The sequence below is a fragment of the Linepithema humile genome, chromosome 5, assembly GCF_040581485.1.
Source record: "Linepithema humile isolate Giens D197 chromosome 5, Lhum_UNIL_v1.0, whole genome shotgun sequence".
Taxonomy (NCBI): domain Eukaryota; kingdom Metazoa; phylum Arthropoda; class Insecta; order Hymenoptera; family Formicidae; genus Linepithema; species Linepithema humile.
The window spans coordinates 3,705,446-3,724,363 of record NC_090132.1 but is presented as its reverse complement, the minus strand read 5'-3'; the positions used below and the strand labels follow the sequence as shown (position 1 = coordinate 3,724,363).

Sequence of the window (18,918 nt, the reverse complement as noted above, 5' to 3'; positions counted from 1 at the left end):
ATATAGGTCCGAATTTTCAAAGTAATTTATTTATTGCATGAACCGTGAGATTTATTTACCATGTAACATCGTATTACATGTAATTAGTTGGACGATGAAGAAGAATAACACGGGACAGAAACCGCCTCAGTAATTGATTTAGAGTGAACAGCCAGTCCTGCCTTTCCAGCCCTCGCTATTATACAATACTTGATGTATTTGTATGTGTAGCAAGTAAAACGACAGTTATCCGATGACAATAGCCACACGAGCGTAATGCACTCGAGACAACAGTATTACCAGCATTACGGACATTGCAGATATTATTGGAAAATATGCTGCGGATGGCAAATATATAATCAAATACAAAAACATCTTAATAAAAAAACAATTCATTTATATTTCCTACGGGTTTTTAAAAATATTTATAACGTTAATCAAATCAACGTTGTTTCCGTCAAGCCAGATTCGAAGTTGGAATACCAACGCACAAGCTCCGCTATTTGCAGCCGCCTTAAACTAACTCACGATAATTCGCGGATTTCCGACAAGGTTTGCGAGCTGAGAAATCGGCGCTGATTATCCGTTTCACGGTGCAGACAGATCAAGGAAAGTCGCCCGGTTATCGCTTTGCGGCTCCATTTCGAGGCGACGTTCAGGCGACGTAATGAGTTACAGTGTCACGTTGGATTTGCAAGTGAGACGAGTCAACCGGTTGCTTAGTTTGGATTGTCTTTGCCTTTGAGAGCGGCCGGTTACACAATACCGCTTTCGATTTATCGTTCGATTTATTAGTTTCTCCTGTCTCGCTAATTACTTTTCTATCGTCAGGAATTCCGGCGTTATAAAGCTAGCAACTTTCGCACAGGATTGCGTGTACACACGTATGAATTACGTCGAATTTGCAAGTAAAAAGGATCAACCAGTTGCTCTGCTTGCCGAATAACTACTTCCGTTAGATTTGAACTTTCCGTTTGACTTGTTCCTCTCTATTTCAATCTGATCAATCATATCATCTACAATTCTTAACGAAATATGTGATGTATATTATAATATACACTCGCGTCTCTCCAAAACGGTGTAAGATAATCGCGGTTATAAACTTATAGCGTGTCCATGTCGGCAAAAAGGATAAAAAATGACGCAAATCGTTCTCCCTTAATCGACATCGAGCTTTGGTAAATAAACCGCAAATGTAAATTTGTGAATCCTGCGGTCGAATTTATTTCATAATATTCGTAACAAAATATAATGACGTTGCACAATGAGATGTCGTTTGCGCAATGCGAGTCCAAGTTGAAAGTCATGTAAACAATTTAAGAGTATCGGCATTGTATTACGTCTAATACTTGTACTATATCTTTTACGATTTTTATATCCTTTTTTCAACTTTCAACTAATCGATATCACTCGATTAATCACACTCGATTATTCTGGTTAATTATAATAAACGCGGGAATGGTTGCCGCCGTTTCCAAGAAACAACGTCGAGTTCTAATGCAGACATATATCAAGAGGAAAATGAGAGACAGAAATCATGATTTACTGAGTTCTTTCAAGGCAATAGATTGAACGTTACTTAAGAACATCATAATCGTGAAGGATAGTCCGACCGAAGGACATATGAGCAAACCTCAGTCAATACCTGTTCGCCCAGAATGTCGTTTGTAACACTTGGTCGCGCTTATCGATTGCCACAACACGTTACCGATCGCGTTTGCTCTATTCCTCGCTTATAAATCGTAAATATCCAATTTACGGCTAGGCCAAACCGGTCCGTCCACGATAATCGATTAATGAATCGCGACACGTAGATGTTTCTAAATATTACACGAATTCATGATCTTCGAAATGATTAGGTGTCGGAATTACTATCGCTATTAACTACGCGTTCGTAAAAATAAAATTTGTACAGTCACACTGAATCTAATTTTACACCTGCCAAAACAAAATATAATACGAAAAATATGCTAATTAAAATTTAGATACCTGCATATTTTACGTTAGACACTTAAACGTTGCAAGGCAAAATAATAAAAAAAAAATTCCAATTAAATAGCAAAATAATTCTACAACTAATAAAACGTTGCAAATAATCAAGAAACCTTCTAAACTAATATTTTCAAATGGCTACAAGTGCAGCGCCAGTTAATCACCGATTGATCTCGCTTCTATCGCGCGAGCAGTATACCGCTACGCGGCACGCGAAGAAGCGGTATCTCGTCGGGACGTGAGAAGTGCAGAATGCAAAATAAAGAACAAAGCACGTGCTTGCGTGCGTGCGTGCGTGAAATGTTACATATGAATATTTACCGGTAAGGTTATCACCGCGTTGCTGCGGCCATCGGAAAGAAGGCCTGGGCTGCTGCTTGCTGCGCATATCTCCCGTCCGGTGCGGCGGCTCCGAGCCGCTCGCTTTTCAAACGATCGGAGACCACTACTTACCTGAAAGAAAACAAGATAAAACAGTCAAAATCTCGTATCGTTCAAAGAAATTTTTCTGCGATACATACGAAGTCGGAGATGCCGGATTATTCTACGAGATTGAGCGCCGAGAGATGTTTATAATTAATATTTACAATTAAATAGTTTATAATTAAAGTTTATAATTAAATATTAATATAAAGTATCGCGCGTGTGTGTGTGTCACTAAAGGTCTTTTCTAGAACTTTAATATATTGTTATTCTAGTCATCCTGGGCAATTTCCTGTCAACTTCAGATTTTTTATGACGGTTGCACAAAAAGAGAAACAAAAGGAGGAAAGAACCAAAGTAAAATCGAGATATACCAGTCCTAAAATCGGTTGCCTTGGAAACCGTCACCGTCTGAAATATCTGCAGCCCATAAAGTGCTGCAACTCAAAAACGCTACCAAAAACAAATTCTCACAATTCGAACATTCAGAAATCATAAATCTCATGTCTTTCAATACAGATACTCTAGTGTCATGTGCCACTGGTTACAAAAGAATTTTTTCTTTTACTTTTAGTCGACACTTTTTCTTAAAATATGATCAACATGTTCCCGTTATTCATCTTATAGTGTCGTAATTTTGGTCACAATCTTATACCAATTGTCGCATATTGTAAGGTATAAAATATAATATTGTATCCTGAAATCGTTTCTTTAAGTACAATTTTCGAAACTTTCACTTCTTCTCAAGCGATTGTTATTCAAAACTATCGACGCTTTGTATATTGTATACAACCGTCATTCTTCTTAGTTTAACTTCCGATGTACGTGGTTCTAAGAAAAAAAAAGTGCAACTTTTAAGACAGCTTATATTGAATACGTGGGTGATATATTGCCCGCCAAACACTGATCGCTACTAAGAAAATCCACGCTTTTTCACGACGAGTTTTCCAATCGACGACGGCGGTGCTCTCGTGATTCTCCGGAGAAAGAGCGCCACCCTTCTTGACGGGTTTTTACGAAGGGTGCCAAACCTAGGATCGCGTCCCGCGTTCGCAGTCGCGCGTCCCCTCACCCTCCCCCTCTTTATCCCTTAACCACCCGGTGTACCGACCATCGTAACCAGCCGTATATCTCTCTGGCGTACGCCCTCGAAAGCGGCCGCCTTTGTTTCAGATATTTATGAGGCGTTTTAATTCGCACGCCGCGTCACCCAGCCGGCAGAGGGGTGGGAAGGGGGTAGAAAGAGGACGAGGGGGGTTGCCAAACAGGGGAAGAGGACGCGGGGGTGCTGCATGGCGTGACGGTGCGGGGCGCGAAGGCATAATAGGCATAAGGGTGCCCCGATAAAACGCCAACCTACCCTGCCCCTGTCCTCCCCCCCCCCACAACCCCCGTCGCACCTTCCCTTTTCCAGACGTAGGCCATAAGCGCAAACAAACTCTCGCTCGTATATCTCGCCTCAATGGTTTCTACGTCGGTGCGCCAGAGGCGTACTGTATCGTAACGCCGTCGCCCTCTTTCACTCCTCTGTACCCCGCTCCTCTCCTCCCCCGCCGCCCTCCCACCGCCCACCTTCGGCCCTTCACGCGAGGAAATTCCTTAACCCATATACCGGCAATATATCGCTCAGCCGGCATACTGATTTACCGTGATATTCTTCGAGCGACGGGACGCGAGTCGGCAGCTACTCGCCGATTACAGATTATTCGCTCGTTACGCAACGGCGACCGAATTCTTTCTTCATCTTCGATGGCATTATGCTAATAAGCCCGGCTTGATGAGCAAGATCGATATTTATATCTAAAAGAGTTGACATAGTCTCTTTCTCGTCCAATTACTCTAAAAATTCTCTCCTGTTGCTGCGATTACAATTTAAGTATCTTCTAAAACTAAAACAGCTTGAATTTAATATAAATATCGGCAGATAATTAAAAAAAAAACAACAGCTGTGATTGAAACTTATAAATTAAAATTATTTAAATTTATTATTAAATTATTTTAATCTCAAATCCTAAAAATATAGAAAATTATGAAAATAAAATTTTATCTCGTACATTCTATTTATATTCATATTAATGAAACGTATAAAAATCTTTAATTATAAATACGTGATTGTAGACAATCTATCAGCATCAAAGTTATATTTCCTATTCTATTCTTCTTTCTAGTAATAAACATGTCAGAAATTTTACAAGTGCTGAACACTGAGCGGAAACAACACATCGCATCAAAATATTCTACAAATGCCCTAAGATAGGACAGCGCGTTAAATCGTCCGAAGCGTTTTAACATTTCCTCTCCATCGCGTCGGGGCAATCAATTCGAATACAATCGCCAGTACGATCGCGTTAATGAGTCCCGACTAAGTGCACGTTTTTAGGAACACACTACATTCGTCTCCCTGATCCACGATCCAAGTCTGTACGTCCCTTTACAACAGCACCGACGTCCGCGTCCACCTTCCATGGTCTTCCACCAGCAACCACTTCCAACCTCCCTCGTTCCCCTCGCCCCTCGTGCCACGACACGCTGGAGAGGCAGCCGCACTCCTGCTCATGCTCTTCTTTACGTGCAGGCGAGTTTAACAGTAACAGTACGTCACCCTGTCACTCTTTCCTTCCCTCTTCCTCCCTCAATCTTACTCTCGCCCTCTCTTTCCTCGCTCCGCGTGGCGTCTCGCCCTATCTCCTTTCCCCCGGTCGCCCTCTCACTCGCACGCTCTCCTTAACAGCCTTCACTCTCTAAAAGCCTGGGTGTGATCTATGGCGGGACGTTGCGTCACTCGGGGAACAGATGCAGGGCTCGTATATTACTCGGCCATATCTACGAGCAAGACGGCGAACAAGAGACGGGGCGAGCGGAGGAGGAGGGGGTGCGGAGAGGGCAAACCTTGCCGAGCGGTCAAAAGAATGGCGAACGTCACAAATCACTCGGCTTTTGTGTGACACCCAGCCCTCCGTGGAAATATATATTTTTTTTCTTTTTCCCTGAGCGAAGAAAATTTACTTGTTGACGAAGAAATTCCCGCTAAACGTCAGCTCTGCGCGCGCAGAATTGTTCCTAAAATTGGATTTTTCCTGGCCGCGGCATTTCGCTCCGCTCGACGGTGAGCGACGCCGTCGATGGTGAAAAGGCGAGTTTAATCTTTCGCGGTGAAAAGTTTATTCGGATTCGACGTTGCTTTAATTGCGTCAAAACTACGTCAAACACGTCGGTCGAGTCGAAGTTTACGCTCTCGAGGATGTGAAATGTTTCCGCGCGGCAAAATAAACTGTGTGCTGCTTCGATATACTTTAAACGTCAAACGTGAGTGTCGCGCGACAGTGCGCATTTTTTTTTCAAAGAGTGCAGATGGCATTACGTTAATATCGCAATAGCATTCTGCATATGTCATACAAATGTTTCGCAAGTATCAATTTAATGTACCGGGCAGAAAAATAACACACTTCGAAACGACAATGAAAGAGAGATGATGTCGTTCCGGTTGAAAGACAACCGCGTCCGGTAACGTTCCGACCAACGTAAATTGATAAGATGACAATAATCGTATTTGATTCGCGATTCGAATGCCCATCGCTCGACTAATTAGGACGCTGCTCTCGATGCATATCGTGAGACACGTACCGAAATAAGTTTTCGCATTTCGCGAGCGCGCGGACAAAAGGACGGAAATGAACGAAACGCAGCGAGAATTCCACGTGCGGGAGCGTCTCCGTGTACGTGCGTCCGTGGAAACACTAGCCAGCTGTCTACGCGGGAGCGAAGAAGGGGACGGCGGGGTGGAGGGGGAGACGAGAGAAAGAGAGAGAGACCGAAAACGCGCGTCGGTAGAGTAGACGCTTCCAGAATCTCATAAATCAGGTCAGGGTTGGCGACGGGGGTTGGTTGCCGCGATGGTTGCAGCAAGAGGAAGCGAGGTGGCTACAATGCGGGAGGGTTGTTAGGTAAAGGTCGACGCACAACAGTCCCATGCCGACTACGGCAACGGTGCGCGCGCACCCTCGTAAAATGCTTGGCGCCAATTCCATTCAACGGAATGGATCCGTATGACGAGAAGTTATCTCGAGTGGGTTTCCTCGAAATTATTGCGCGCGGACGATTTTGCTTTCGCGTCCAAGAAGAATATTTTCTTGTAAACAAGTACATCGAATCGAACTTGGAATTAGAACTGCTTATGCGTAAGTAACGCGATTTATTGCAAGTAGATAAATCGCGTATATCTAGAATAATAAATCGAAGTGAAGTTGTTTGTACAGCGATGTATCAGAAACTGGCAAAAGTGCAGAGAATAAACTGTGATTACGCCACCGCAATTGAAGAAGAGCGCTACAAACTTGTCGACGGAACGAAGGTTGATGCATGAATAGTTTAATAAAAGATTAAATTTTATCGAGAGCGCCAGCATCTCGCAATGTATCTAAGAATTACCGTTGCGTTACTTATTATCGTCACATCTGCGTAACATTCGCCAGCGCGCAGCAGCGTAAGGCGATTTGAAGGCATAAAAAGAACTCATATACACGCGTCGATCGATACATGAGACTCAACGAAGAAGCACAGACGGGCGGGAGGAGGAGGGGAAAAACAGCAACGTCGGAGGAGCTTCGGAGGGGCCCCAGATGGAATCAGTGCAGTTCGGAATATTGGAAAACGTCGGTCCGCGCGCCAAAGCCGAAGGAGAGAAAGACCAGAAGACGGCGGAGTGCGAGCAGGGTACTATTTATGACGCGTACGTGAATTCTGAGAACATTGGGGATACGCCGTGTTCGTGTCACACCATCGCCGGAGAAAAAGAACAATGGACGCGCGACGAGGGACGTGAACAACTGGTCCGAGGTTCTACATGGGCGCCGCGAGGTGCCGGCCGGATCCAGCGAGCGCTGAACACCCCGCGCACGTTCCAAGTTTCGCAGCTAACGACGATAATAAAGTGAGAGCGTGCCTTAATGGGGGGCGATAATCAGTCGTCGCTAATCGAAGTCTCTCCTCCAAGTCTTCGGCAGTCTTCCGGGCCGTAAAATTTCATTGCGACCGTTCACTCACGCTCGCGCAAAGCGCGATAAAAGCGTATGGCGACTTTCCGGAGTCGGAATTTGATCATTTTTGGCAGCCGCTAGAGCAAGTGTGTTCAAGCAAGAAATATGTCGGAAACAATGAATAGCTACTTATTCCACGCGATACGCGACCTTCAAACATTGGCAAATATCTCAAGATTTATAAAATTGTATTGTTAATGTTTGAATTTTAATTTAATTCGCGTATAAATCCGCATCTGAGACTCTAAAGCGTACTTTCGTTATTTTTATTGAAGTTTCAACACCTTTCGAAAATTGCCGTTCAAAAATTGCAAAGTGCGGCTACGCGATCCATCTTCAACGCGGAAGAAAAAGAAGCGACGAGGTCCGCGGATCCCGCGGATAGCGCCGCGAACTCCGGAAAGCCGTCGCTGCGGCGTTAAGGGGCGTCCGTCAGATCAAAGACGCGAGATGCAGGCGAAAGGGGTGAGGACCCAGCGCAGCGGATGGCATCCGATTGATTCATTGGACGCGCGTGCCTGGTTTCAATTCACCAGAATAGAAACCCGCTGCCTCGGCACGCCGGGCCCGCGGCTAATCCATCGAGCGTCTTTATTGCTGCGCGACATTTATAAAACGCCGAGGAAGAGACGAGAACTCTCCGCGATCGCGCCCATTCGTCACCGATTATAAATCGTCAGGCCGTCTCTCTCTTCCTCCCGCCTTGTCAGCCGTTGCGGCTGTCCTCCTTCGCTTCATCGCAAAGAACGACGCACCGCCGTCTTCGTCTTCGTCTTCGTCTTCGTCTTCGTCTTCGTCGTCGTCGTCGTCGTCGTCGTCGTCGCCGTCGCCGTCGTCGTCGTTCACCGCGACGGGCAACGACGCCGCGCTTGGATGCGTAAAACGAAGTATCAAATGCTACCATCTCAGATCGTGTTTCAGGCTGACGCGGAGTTGACGCTTAGTGTATGCAGAGAACGGCCTTGAACAGAGTTGACGAGGAGACAAAGTATTCATGTCGAACAGTAACACTGACAAGTTATATTAACCGGACAAATGTCTGGTAAATATAGTTTTCGTCGCGAGTCTTAGACAAACTCTGACTGACGACGACTGTAACATTGACGACTGAAGACAATTGTAACATTCGGCGAACAACTTGATATATGGACTGCAATCTATGGATCTTATATTTGGCTTACCGGATTTACACAATCTACAGTAATTTAGCGTGAATGTAGTGAAATATGCATTCCTTCTACAAAGGCTTTGTACTTAGAAATCAATTTGTAAGTTTATTACAGAAACACTGCGATTTATACGCGTGAGAATACAAGAAAAGCGTCTCTGTGAAATAGTATTAGAATGACCAAAGTAGAATTAATAATTGCCGGTATCAAATATCTTGCTTAATATAAATTATCAATTAAATTATGCATAAATTATTAAGTGTATCTAATTTATAAAACGTACACGGAAAGAACATTTTTGCTGAAATGTTTAAAAATTGTGCCGGGATACACATCTGAAAATAATTTTTGTTAGACAATCAAAATTTATCAATAGAGCACTCGAACTTTTTGCTGCGATATGATCTCATTGTGTGCCATCCATCAACCAGATCGAGTGTTCTATTGATAAATTTTGATTGTTCAACAAAAATTATTTTCAAATCTGTATCTGGCACAATTTTTGATATTCAGCAATAGTGTCTTCCGTGTAAAAATGTTTTTTTTTTAATTTAAAAATTAGCAATATACACATTTACATATTATTATTCATATAGCAGTTTCATACATGCGAGAGATTTTATCTCTGTATATTTCCTCCTATGTTTGCTCTCTGAGATATTTGTAACGCAAGATAATAAAAGAAGAAGCCTGTGATCGCGTATGCTAATCACAATCAGAAAAAAAGTTTGGGTATCGAAATAAAGAAGCCATACGGTCAGCAGGTGAAACACGCACGTGGCAATCTACAGCAATTTGATACGATTAATGACCTCTGCCTCAATTCCTTTCAACGTGAAAGGAAATAATAGTCGCCTCCGAGAAAAAAAGAACATTCGTGATATTTGAACTACTCGCACTAAAAAGAAAATAATTAATAATTTCTTATTCACTCAAAATAAGAAAAATATAACTCGAACCAGTGTTTGTTCCAATTATTCGTATACATAATTATTACAATTGCATTTCAGCTACTCTTTTAATTGTAACCCCTTTATTCATCATAAAAAAAAAAAAAAAATACAAAAGAAATAGAATCGGTCATTCAGAGAAAAGACAAGAGTATATTCGCTGGTTGATAATTATATTCGTGCGAGTAGTTTATTTGGCTGGCGGATATCCCAGCCGTCTCGCTCGGAGGATGAAACGAGGGGGAGAAAGGAGGGGGATAAAGTCGTAGCGAGCGGGCCAGATAGGTCCGCTGCGTTTCGTTGGCGAAGGTGTAGCGAAGATAAGGCGCTCGTTGCGCTGAAGCGTCCCTAGGTGGCCGTCCCGAAGCGTCCCGACGCTCTACACCCGTCCCGCCGCCCCGCGTAACGACCGTCGGCGTTACCAACCCTGGAGTATCGTCGACCCCCGTGTAATATCGCGCTCGCGCTTCCTGCCGTCGTTATCCCGACTTCTCGGTGGCTATGGGCGAAACTACGTCGACGGCCGAGCACACACCGACGCCGCACACGCACACGCGCGCGCGCGCGACAAGTTCGCGTCGGACGAGAAATCTTCAAGGCACCGCCGAGGGTCTTCGCGGAGAGAAAGTGCCGCGGTGGGGAGGCTGAGGGGAGGAAGAGCATGTGGAAGATACGGGAAGCGGCGGAGGGAGGAAGCCTCTCTTTAATACTCGCGCCGATAGTCGAATGTTTCGAGTAATTGGGAAGTAAAACAGCCCTCCGACATGCACCGAATCCCTCGCTCCACCGCGACGCAAAGATCCTTTTCTTCGTACTCCTCGCGATGGCGGCCGAGACGAAACGTGCCAGCCAGGAAGAAGGCCTTCCACTTTCCGGGCTTCCACCGGCTCTAGGATGCTCTCAGGAGGGAGACTCTCTCGGTATTATCCCGAGAGAGGGCGAGAGCGCTAATTAAAGAAGCCGAATCCACCTTTTCGAGGATCCCGTCGCGGCGCGGATCGAGTGCCTGAAAGATCCTTTCACGATTTCGAGAGTAAGGTACGTATCTTCTCGGGTCAAGAAGCTTCCAGGGGTAAGAGCACCGAGGGTTAAGACCATTATCGTCCTTCGCCTCCTCTCAAAAGTCAAGCGCTCCTCGAGCGGCGAGGGTCGCGAGTAACGAGTAGTCGCCTTCTTCCACCACGAGATGGAAGCCGAACAACAATTCTATCCTATTTCTTATTTACTATGAATGAAAACGTAAAAGATTATACAGTGTTGTTATTATACATTCCAGCATTCAGTTTCTACTTACTTTGTGCTACTTTTAAAGCAAAGGATGTAATCAAACTTTAATACTATTTTGTTGAATCTTTTTCGACATCGTAGATTAATATATGCCGTTTGTTAAAAAAGATTTATCTCCGTGTTTATTTTTTATTTGTAAAATAATATAATTTGACAAAATGCATTGTGACGTCTGCAATTCAATAATATTGAGCCCAATCTCATTTACATGCTCGATAAATATCTGTATCTTCCGTTTAAGCGTTTGCGACAGTATTGCGTCTCTTTATTCTCAAACTCGAAAAGACGTTAAATTCCATGCGAAATGCTTGGGCGCTCGCAAAATTCCCCGTAACAATTAGTCCGGAATCACGTATGCCGGATCAAGTATAATCTACGATCGTTACTACAGAGTAGAATCGGTCGAAAGTGCTGCTAATAACACGTGCGAGTAGGTTCCTCGTGGTCACTGATCAAGAACGATACCTAATCGTCGCGCGTAGCAGAGTAAAAGAGGAGGGATGAGATGCCCGGCGCGTCTCTGGTGATTGCAGAGTCTCGCGGTACGTCCTAATCGCTGTAGATGGGCCTGGATAGGCTGCCCTCGACCTTATTATTACCGGTTGGCTCGATTCTGTGCGCGTGTCCTATTACGTGGACGATTATTTGACTGGTTGGTTGCGGCCGCGGCGGAGCCTCCGGACGAGAGAGACCGGACGGGACGAAGAAATCGAGATGGAAAGAACGGAGTGAGAGAAAGGGGGAAACGAGTGGCGTAAAGAGGAGGGGTGGGGGGGGGAGCGATGGAACGAGAGAACGAAAAGTGAGAGACCGAAAGAGAAAGAGGGAAGAAGGACAGAGGAGAGCAAGGTAAGTAGGTATAAAGGAGCGTGACTGGACGTGAGCTCAATACGTGGCCCTCGAGCACAGCTGTCACTGACATCGCCGCAATTCGAAACTGACCGCGACAGCTAACCTCGGTACCGCCGAACCACAACGGCGGAAACTTATACCAGCCTTCCGATTGATCCGTCCAGGCCACTCACCATACGCCGAAGGGGATGGATTAGTCGGCCGATGGCCGATCCGCCCCATCGGGGATCGCGTCGAAATCTTCGCCGGGTACCTTGCGCGAGCCTCTTGGAAACGAATGTCGATGACGTCCGGCGCTCTGGACAGATAGCCGCTTAATGAAGGGTCGCGCGGAGAGAGCAAATATCGGAAATCGAAAATATCAAGATTCTCTTAAGCAGAAGTGGACATCGATAAAGCGAGGCTTATCGAAATAAAACAACAGAGAAATCACGCGGACGATAATTATGATTGAGCCTGTATGTCTTTCGGAAAAAAAAAAAAAAATCTATTTCAGATCGCGATTCGTGTTGGCGGCAGGTAGATATTAGCAGGCAAGATCACAGGAACGCAGGATAATAAAAACGAATTCTCCTGGAACGCCTGGGAATTAGGGACCATAAAGTCGGCGCCCCCGCCGTAGGATCCTTAATAGGTGAACGTCAAATAATAAGAGGGATTCGGAAATGGTGTAGTCATCCTAGAGCTGAAGGAAAGTTGAAATCGCGGTAGGTAGTCCTTCTCGGACCGAGGAGGGACAGCTCGGGTAATAAGAACTAGCGCGATAATAGCGAAACAGAGCGGCGACGAGGCGATCGGAGGAAGAAAGAAGATGAGAGAAGGAGGTAGCGAACGAAGGTATCTCAGTCAATCCTTCGGATGAAGAACGAAGAGGATTGATGGATGGAACGTCAGTCATGGTGCAGCCATCAATCTCCGTACCTATACCTTTATTATTTATTATTCGTGCTGTTGTGCGGATACTCCGGCTCCGGCCGCTCTCTTTCTTTTCCCCTCGCGCATCGGCCCAAAGGCCAGTGACGAAGCAGTGCTCTTCAGGTATAAGATACACGCACGTGCTATGCGCGCAAACTTCATCTCATGAAACGACGACGCCGAGGAAATTCATCGCGACTTGTTCGGCGCGACAGAGCGATTCTGGAAAATTGGATTTTCAAAGTTCGTGCCGCAAATCTCATTTTCGTCAGCTGAATCTCGTCTACCGCGGTCAACCGTGCTGTTATAAAAAAATTGTATGCCAATGTTAGATAAATACATCGCGGAATTAAAAATAATTCGCCTGTAACTTCCTGCAAAATCTTCAAATTCCTCAAAAACGATTCTTTCTTCGCGGAAAACTTACAATAGGTCTTATTAATCATAATAGATACTGGATTTTTCGGTGAAACTTTCATAAAAGATTATTTATAGTCCTCTACTTTGAGTTGAGCAACGACAAAGGAAAACGGTGGTTGATGCATAGTGCCGCCCCTATCCTTCACAAATATAGCCACACATACAGGCCATATGACTGCGCGCGAACCTTACGATCGCCCCTGCTGCGTCACGGAACAAATGTACGTTCAGCCAATCATCGTCGTATCCACGACGACGATGACGACGTACAGGATGACTCTCTGCAGCTGTCAATCCTGTAGAACCGCGGGGACGTCAAGACCTTGGCTGATCACTGAGCCGTCAGGGCGAGACTCTTCGGATGGAAATCGCGTTCATAAATCAAGAAAGTTTTACTTCGTCAAAAGACAACGAACTCGCGTCGCGATGACGATCTCCTTTGAGGCAACAGATCTTCATTTATCTGCGTTCAAGATCGCAATTTGCAATTTGCAAGCGCGCCTTTGTAAATAGAATAATTTACGATAATAGTTCCCGCAATAAACTAAATAACAACTAATGAATAAATGAATAATGAATTGCAAGAATAAATAAATATTAATCACTTCGATAGCTAAGGCTTAAGATTCGTTTAAAGTAAAATAATTATGTCGTTTAAAATCAGCATAATTATAATATGAAGTCTTATTATATACATTTGCAATCTTGAATCATAATTTGATCAAAACAGTTTAATGTTAACGTTTCGCGCTTCAGAAAAAAAACTGTTTTCTGACATTTATCGTGAAAAATGGGATTTTATGCCTGTTACACATCGATGTTATCTTCATTCATGTTAATAATTCGCATTATTATCAATAAATAAGATTTAACGCGATAAACGTAAGAAAGCATGCACCTATAATTATGCGCGAGTATCTTCACGGAACCACTCGTTTACCGTTAAATCGCATTTACAGCTGTCTACCTTACGTACACACGTGTGTTTTGTGCATCTTCTATTCAAACGTAATAGCGGATTCTTACAAGTGGGCAGTTCAAAAGGCCGTCGGAATGTTTTCAGGCGACATTTTACCATTCGACACTTGGGTGGCCGGTCATTCGACAGCTTCCGTCGATAGAGCATTGACTGTTGGGTACCAAACGCCGAGATATCTCTCGACGAGGTCGAATATACTATCTTTGCCGACAAGAAAAGAGAAGCGGGAGAGAGGTCCTTAGACCAACGGCGCGACAGTAATTCGCGATGCGCCGCATGTTCAACGAGTAATGAATTCTGTTAGGCATTAACGGCAAAAGGCTACCGCGGCTCGTATACGCCAGTCAGATGCTATTAAACACGTGCGCGTACACTAATCCGAAGGGTACTCCGGCTTGTGAAGAAATTGCTCATAGAAACAGAACTTATTACGGAATAGACAGTTTATAGCAAACGTCGGAAGTCACGTTTTTTCGAAAAAGTGACTTATGTTATAATATATAAATAGCGCGGTCATTTATTTAACATTAAACTCGTTTCCACAATTTATTGCGCAATTTATTTACTTGTAGATATCTCCGAAGAGTATTAATTACACGCATTAAAACCGAAATCCTTTACTTGGAAACTTTTAATCAGAGCAGTCCAGATTTGCTTGAGTTTTCACTGTTAATTGTTTCTTTCGTAAAAGAAGAAAAGATCGCGTACACACATATAGAGATCGGCGAGTGAGTTTTGTTGCACGTTTTAATCTAAGAATTTAATTTTTCATAATTCTTGCATTTCCATAAATAGATCAAAATTGTGTAAAAATAAAAATAAAATATTAAAAAAGTTTCTCGTAATTACATTACGGTACTGAAGATTTAATATCGCAGAGAATCGGTTAAATTAGCGCCGAAAACAAGAAAAGAAAAGTCCAAATTGCTGTTGACCTTCCACAGATGAGGTCTCTCGTCATCTTATTGCAAAGTCACACTGCAGCGATTCATCTACGTAGCAAGATCGATCGTATCTTCGATTTCGCTGCTTCGGTGAGTCGCTCTTCAGTAAGGACCTTCCCGCAGTGCAAAAATAAAACAGCAATAACACGCGTCAATCGTCGACGAAATTGCATGCCTGCGTGCAAAGCTCGCTAGGCACTAATTACCCAATAACTTTCGCGTCTTTCGTTTTCTTATCTTTGTTCACTTTAAAAGGAATATTTATGAAAGAGGAACAAAGGACTTCTGTGTGTATTTTTGCGCGATATAAAAATTTTCCGTAATTATGTAAAAGAATTAAATTAAATTAACAAGATAATTACAATTAAAAACAAGATCGCCACGAAAAGTTGTTATCTGCAAATGAAGGAGAAAAGAAGACAGTGCATGTGCGGGGAAAGCGGCAAGGGGCGCAAAAGTCGGCGACTTAGCCGTTTTAAGTTTCCCTAGGCATTTGAGAAGACATCAGGTAACCTGATCTCTCAAGCCGGACGCCATACCGTAGGATACTTGCACCTGAGCCTCTTAAATATTTTTTTCACAAGTTAAATAGGTCGCTTACCCTCGCGAGAAGAATAAAAAAACAAGCGTATTATGACAAACTTTTATAATGCAATTTCAACCGTTCGTTCAAAAACGAGCATTCAAGTTTGAAAGGATAGTTTCTCGAATTCGACATTTATTTATAATATGGAATAATAATTTTAATATGCTTAATAAGAACGAAACATATTTTATTATTGTATTATTAGTAAAATAATCAGGAAAAAATAAATCCGAATAAATTTTTAATATAAATTCCGATTCATTATTATGCATAATATAAAATAATGTATCAAAGTCTTCGTTTATTGTAATATTTCCAAATATATCTGTTGCTTCATTCTAGTTATTAAAGTTAAAATAATAACATATAATGCAGCAGACGTGATTTAATATTTATACAGTGTAAGTATACGCGCGATAATAAATTCAGACCTAAATTCAGACAAAAATCGAGCTTGCGCGAGGCTCGATCGCGAACGCGGGATTATTGGCGCTGGATGAATTTTTCATGAGGACTGCGCGCAAATAAATTGTTTTCCCGGTTGTACATCGTTAATTGTTAACGCGAAGTAATACGCGGATCGGCTATCAATAATTAACTAGCGGCCAGGCGCGGCAGGTGTGTCGGTGTTACTCATTAATATTTTAATTATTGAAAATGCGCGGGACGCGCGTGCCCGAACGAGCAGCGTGTATATATACAAACGGATTAGGATTTACATGATTTGAGGCAGGTCAAGATCGGCGGTCGGCTACGCCGGTGTACATATGTGGAAGTGGGTGAGCGAGCGAGCGCGCCGGCATAGGCTTCTCTCCTCCATTCATACTTAAGCGGTGATGGTTATGAACGGGCGCGCGCATTATGTAATGCATCGTCGGCAAGAGGTCTTTTTATATCCTACGCGTAGCTAAACGCGCGAAAGAGCGCGCTCTCTTAGCTCTTGAAACTTTCATAATGCATATCGACAGGTACTCGACGCGCGATCGCTCTCCCTCATCCTTCGCGCCGCGCATCCGTCGGATTTGCGCGCTACACCTTACATCCGTTTACGTCCGTTTTACGCGCGCGGTCCCGCGAATTTATTCCATTATAAAATATGTACCGTGTATTTTGGAAGCGGCGCGGAGTGTAGCTTTTAAGCGTTATATGAATTTTAATGAGACGCGGATATTAATGCGATATATCAATTTCAGCACGATTCCCGACGCCGGATTTACACCGTTTTTAAAGGAACTGATTCATATGTAGCAATGATTCATATGTAGAAATGATAATAGAGTTCCTCAGGCGCACTATTCAAAAGCATAACAATTTTAAATACTGTTATAGCGAAACCAAGTGTATTAATTCTATAATAATATTATACATATTTAACGAAATCGAAAATTATTAGAATCGATATTTAATATTTCCAGTTCTAGAAGCTAAAAAAACATACACAAAAAGAAGAGAGAAATCTTTCGAGTCATCCGGACACCTGCTGTCGCGCTGCGTTTGCAGCGTTAAATTGCAATAAGTCAGAAATAATTACCGCGAGATCGGGTGTCTTCTCGGGCGCGTCGATCGCGGCAACTGTCGTCCTTCGATCGCGCGCAGTCGCATCAATCCGGCTCTTACATGCAGATGCACGATTATTGCTCGGCCACACTTCATCAGCTGCCATCAGCGCAGCGACGCAATACGTATTCCCCCCTCGACCGGCAGCGCGATATACGGCCAGTCCGGTGATCGCGTTATTAATGAATTCTGCGGTTCGGATTGACTGCGGCCGGAGCGAAAGAGAGAGAGAGAGAGAGGGAGGGAGAGAGTGAGAGCGAAGAAGAGCGGACCCGTCGCGCCACGAATCGAAGCGAGAGCGAGACGCGAGGAGTCGATCGCCCCGATGCAATCGGTTGCGCCGAACGAGTTTCGAACAGGATGGAAGAATAGGTGGCATGTAATATACGACGACGTTTATATTAATGAGAAATGTGCCTCCGGGAGGAGACACGTCGCTCCCCTTCGTTGGCCGCCAATCGTCGATTGCCGGCCGAGGACTTGCGGGCTGCCTTTTATTGTTGTTATTATCAACGCGTCGTCGTGTACGTCGCGTCGGTCTTTTCCGTCCGCGACCCGTTATATCAATGTCGAGCAATCGTCGATCGTTAGAGGCGGCCGGTAGTTAACGGTCTTGCCGCCGGGGTCGGCGAGCAGAAATGATTTAGGCGTTCCGACTGCCCTCGGCGACGATCTAAATTACAGCAAAACGGAGAGAATTTTTGCTTGACGATTTGATTGTTTAACAGATGCCGCGACTGCGAGTGTGTGACACGGAAAAAATATCCTTTCTCGTACGCGGCATTAGCAAAAATGTCATCGACGACGATTTACTATATGATAAATTGCATTATTCGAATAATTTACATGAGGTAGGTGTGTGTATAATGAAATAATAAATCATACACGTTCGATGACAACTGCAAATCTGCATAGAAAATAAGGCTCACTGGAAAGTAATAACTGTGCGGCTTCGAACTTGTTGTCATTGTAATTGCATTGCGTCGCGGATGCGGCCTCGCGCGCGACTATGTTTCCTCCTACGCCATTATCCTAGGAAAATCGCGTGGAAATTCACAGCCGCCTCTAAATACGTCAAAACAGCCGCGCAGATTGATTACAATTATTGATAGTCGCGTGTCGGATACACTCGAAATTATGAAATCTACGGATCGTATCTGATCGCCGATGCGTGGAAGCGGGTTAATTGGAATCGTGGACTCGCGGAGTCGACGCGGAATCGATCATACCGGCCCGATACATAGACCGGTTGGTCGTCAGCCTATCCGTTGGTAATCGATAAAATTATGACGAATGGCACCTCGTGACGAGGCCTCAAGACGTCGACGCGGTCTCCCATCGTCGAGGAATTGGGTTACACGGTCGATGAGTCGATCGCTCCGGCGATCGAACGCCGCGCTCCGTAGACCGCTCTCGAGCGATCCTTCTCCCGAGAACTCATCGTTCGGAAAAAATTCGAGACAAAAGCGTCGTTATGCCGCAACGCGATGAAGATTTATCGACGTTGCACGTGTTAGTTCTTTTAATATTGCGGCGGAGTGCGGCGATCATCTTAATTGTAGGTGATTAATTTATACGGGCCTGACGTTACGCTTACTACGTGTTGAAATATGCTACTCGCTTCGCGCTTGCTTATCACTAAATAAAAATCTAGCTGCGAAGGATTGACATATCTTCATCTTATGTCATCTTACGATAAAATATCGTAGTGTTACGGTGTACTGAAAAATTTCCACGTTTTATTATCTTTATGCTTAATTATAATATCTCGAGTTATACGTAAAATTTTTATATTTTAATTTATTTTTAGCTATAGTTAGCGTAACAGT

At 44.0% G+C, this 18,918-nt stretch overlaps 1 protein-coding gene across 6 annotated transcripts in view; it reads right to left on the bottom strand.

Annotated features, from left to right (window-relative positions):
• tio (tiptop) overlaps positions 1-18,918 on the bottom strand; it is a 143,253-nt gene that overhangs the window by 46,552 nt on the left and 77,783 nt on the right. For 4 of the 6 annotated variants that reach the window (XM_012372664.2, XM_012372665.2, XM_012372668.2 and 1 more), the window contains one exon: positions 2,293-2,424. The exons of the other annotated variants lie outside the window; for them this stretch is intronic. In XM_012372664.2, the coding sequence (XP_012228087.2) occupies positions 2,293-2,359 (67 nt within the window). In that variant the 5' untranslated portion in view covers positions 2,360-2,424. The remainder of the gene's footprint in view (positions 1-2,292; positions 2,425-18,918) is intronic. 6 annotated transcript variants of the gene reach the window in all.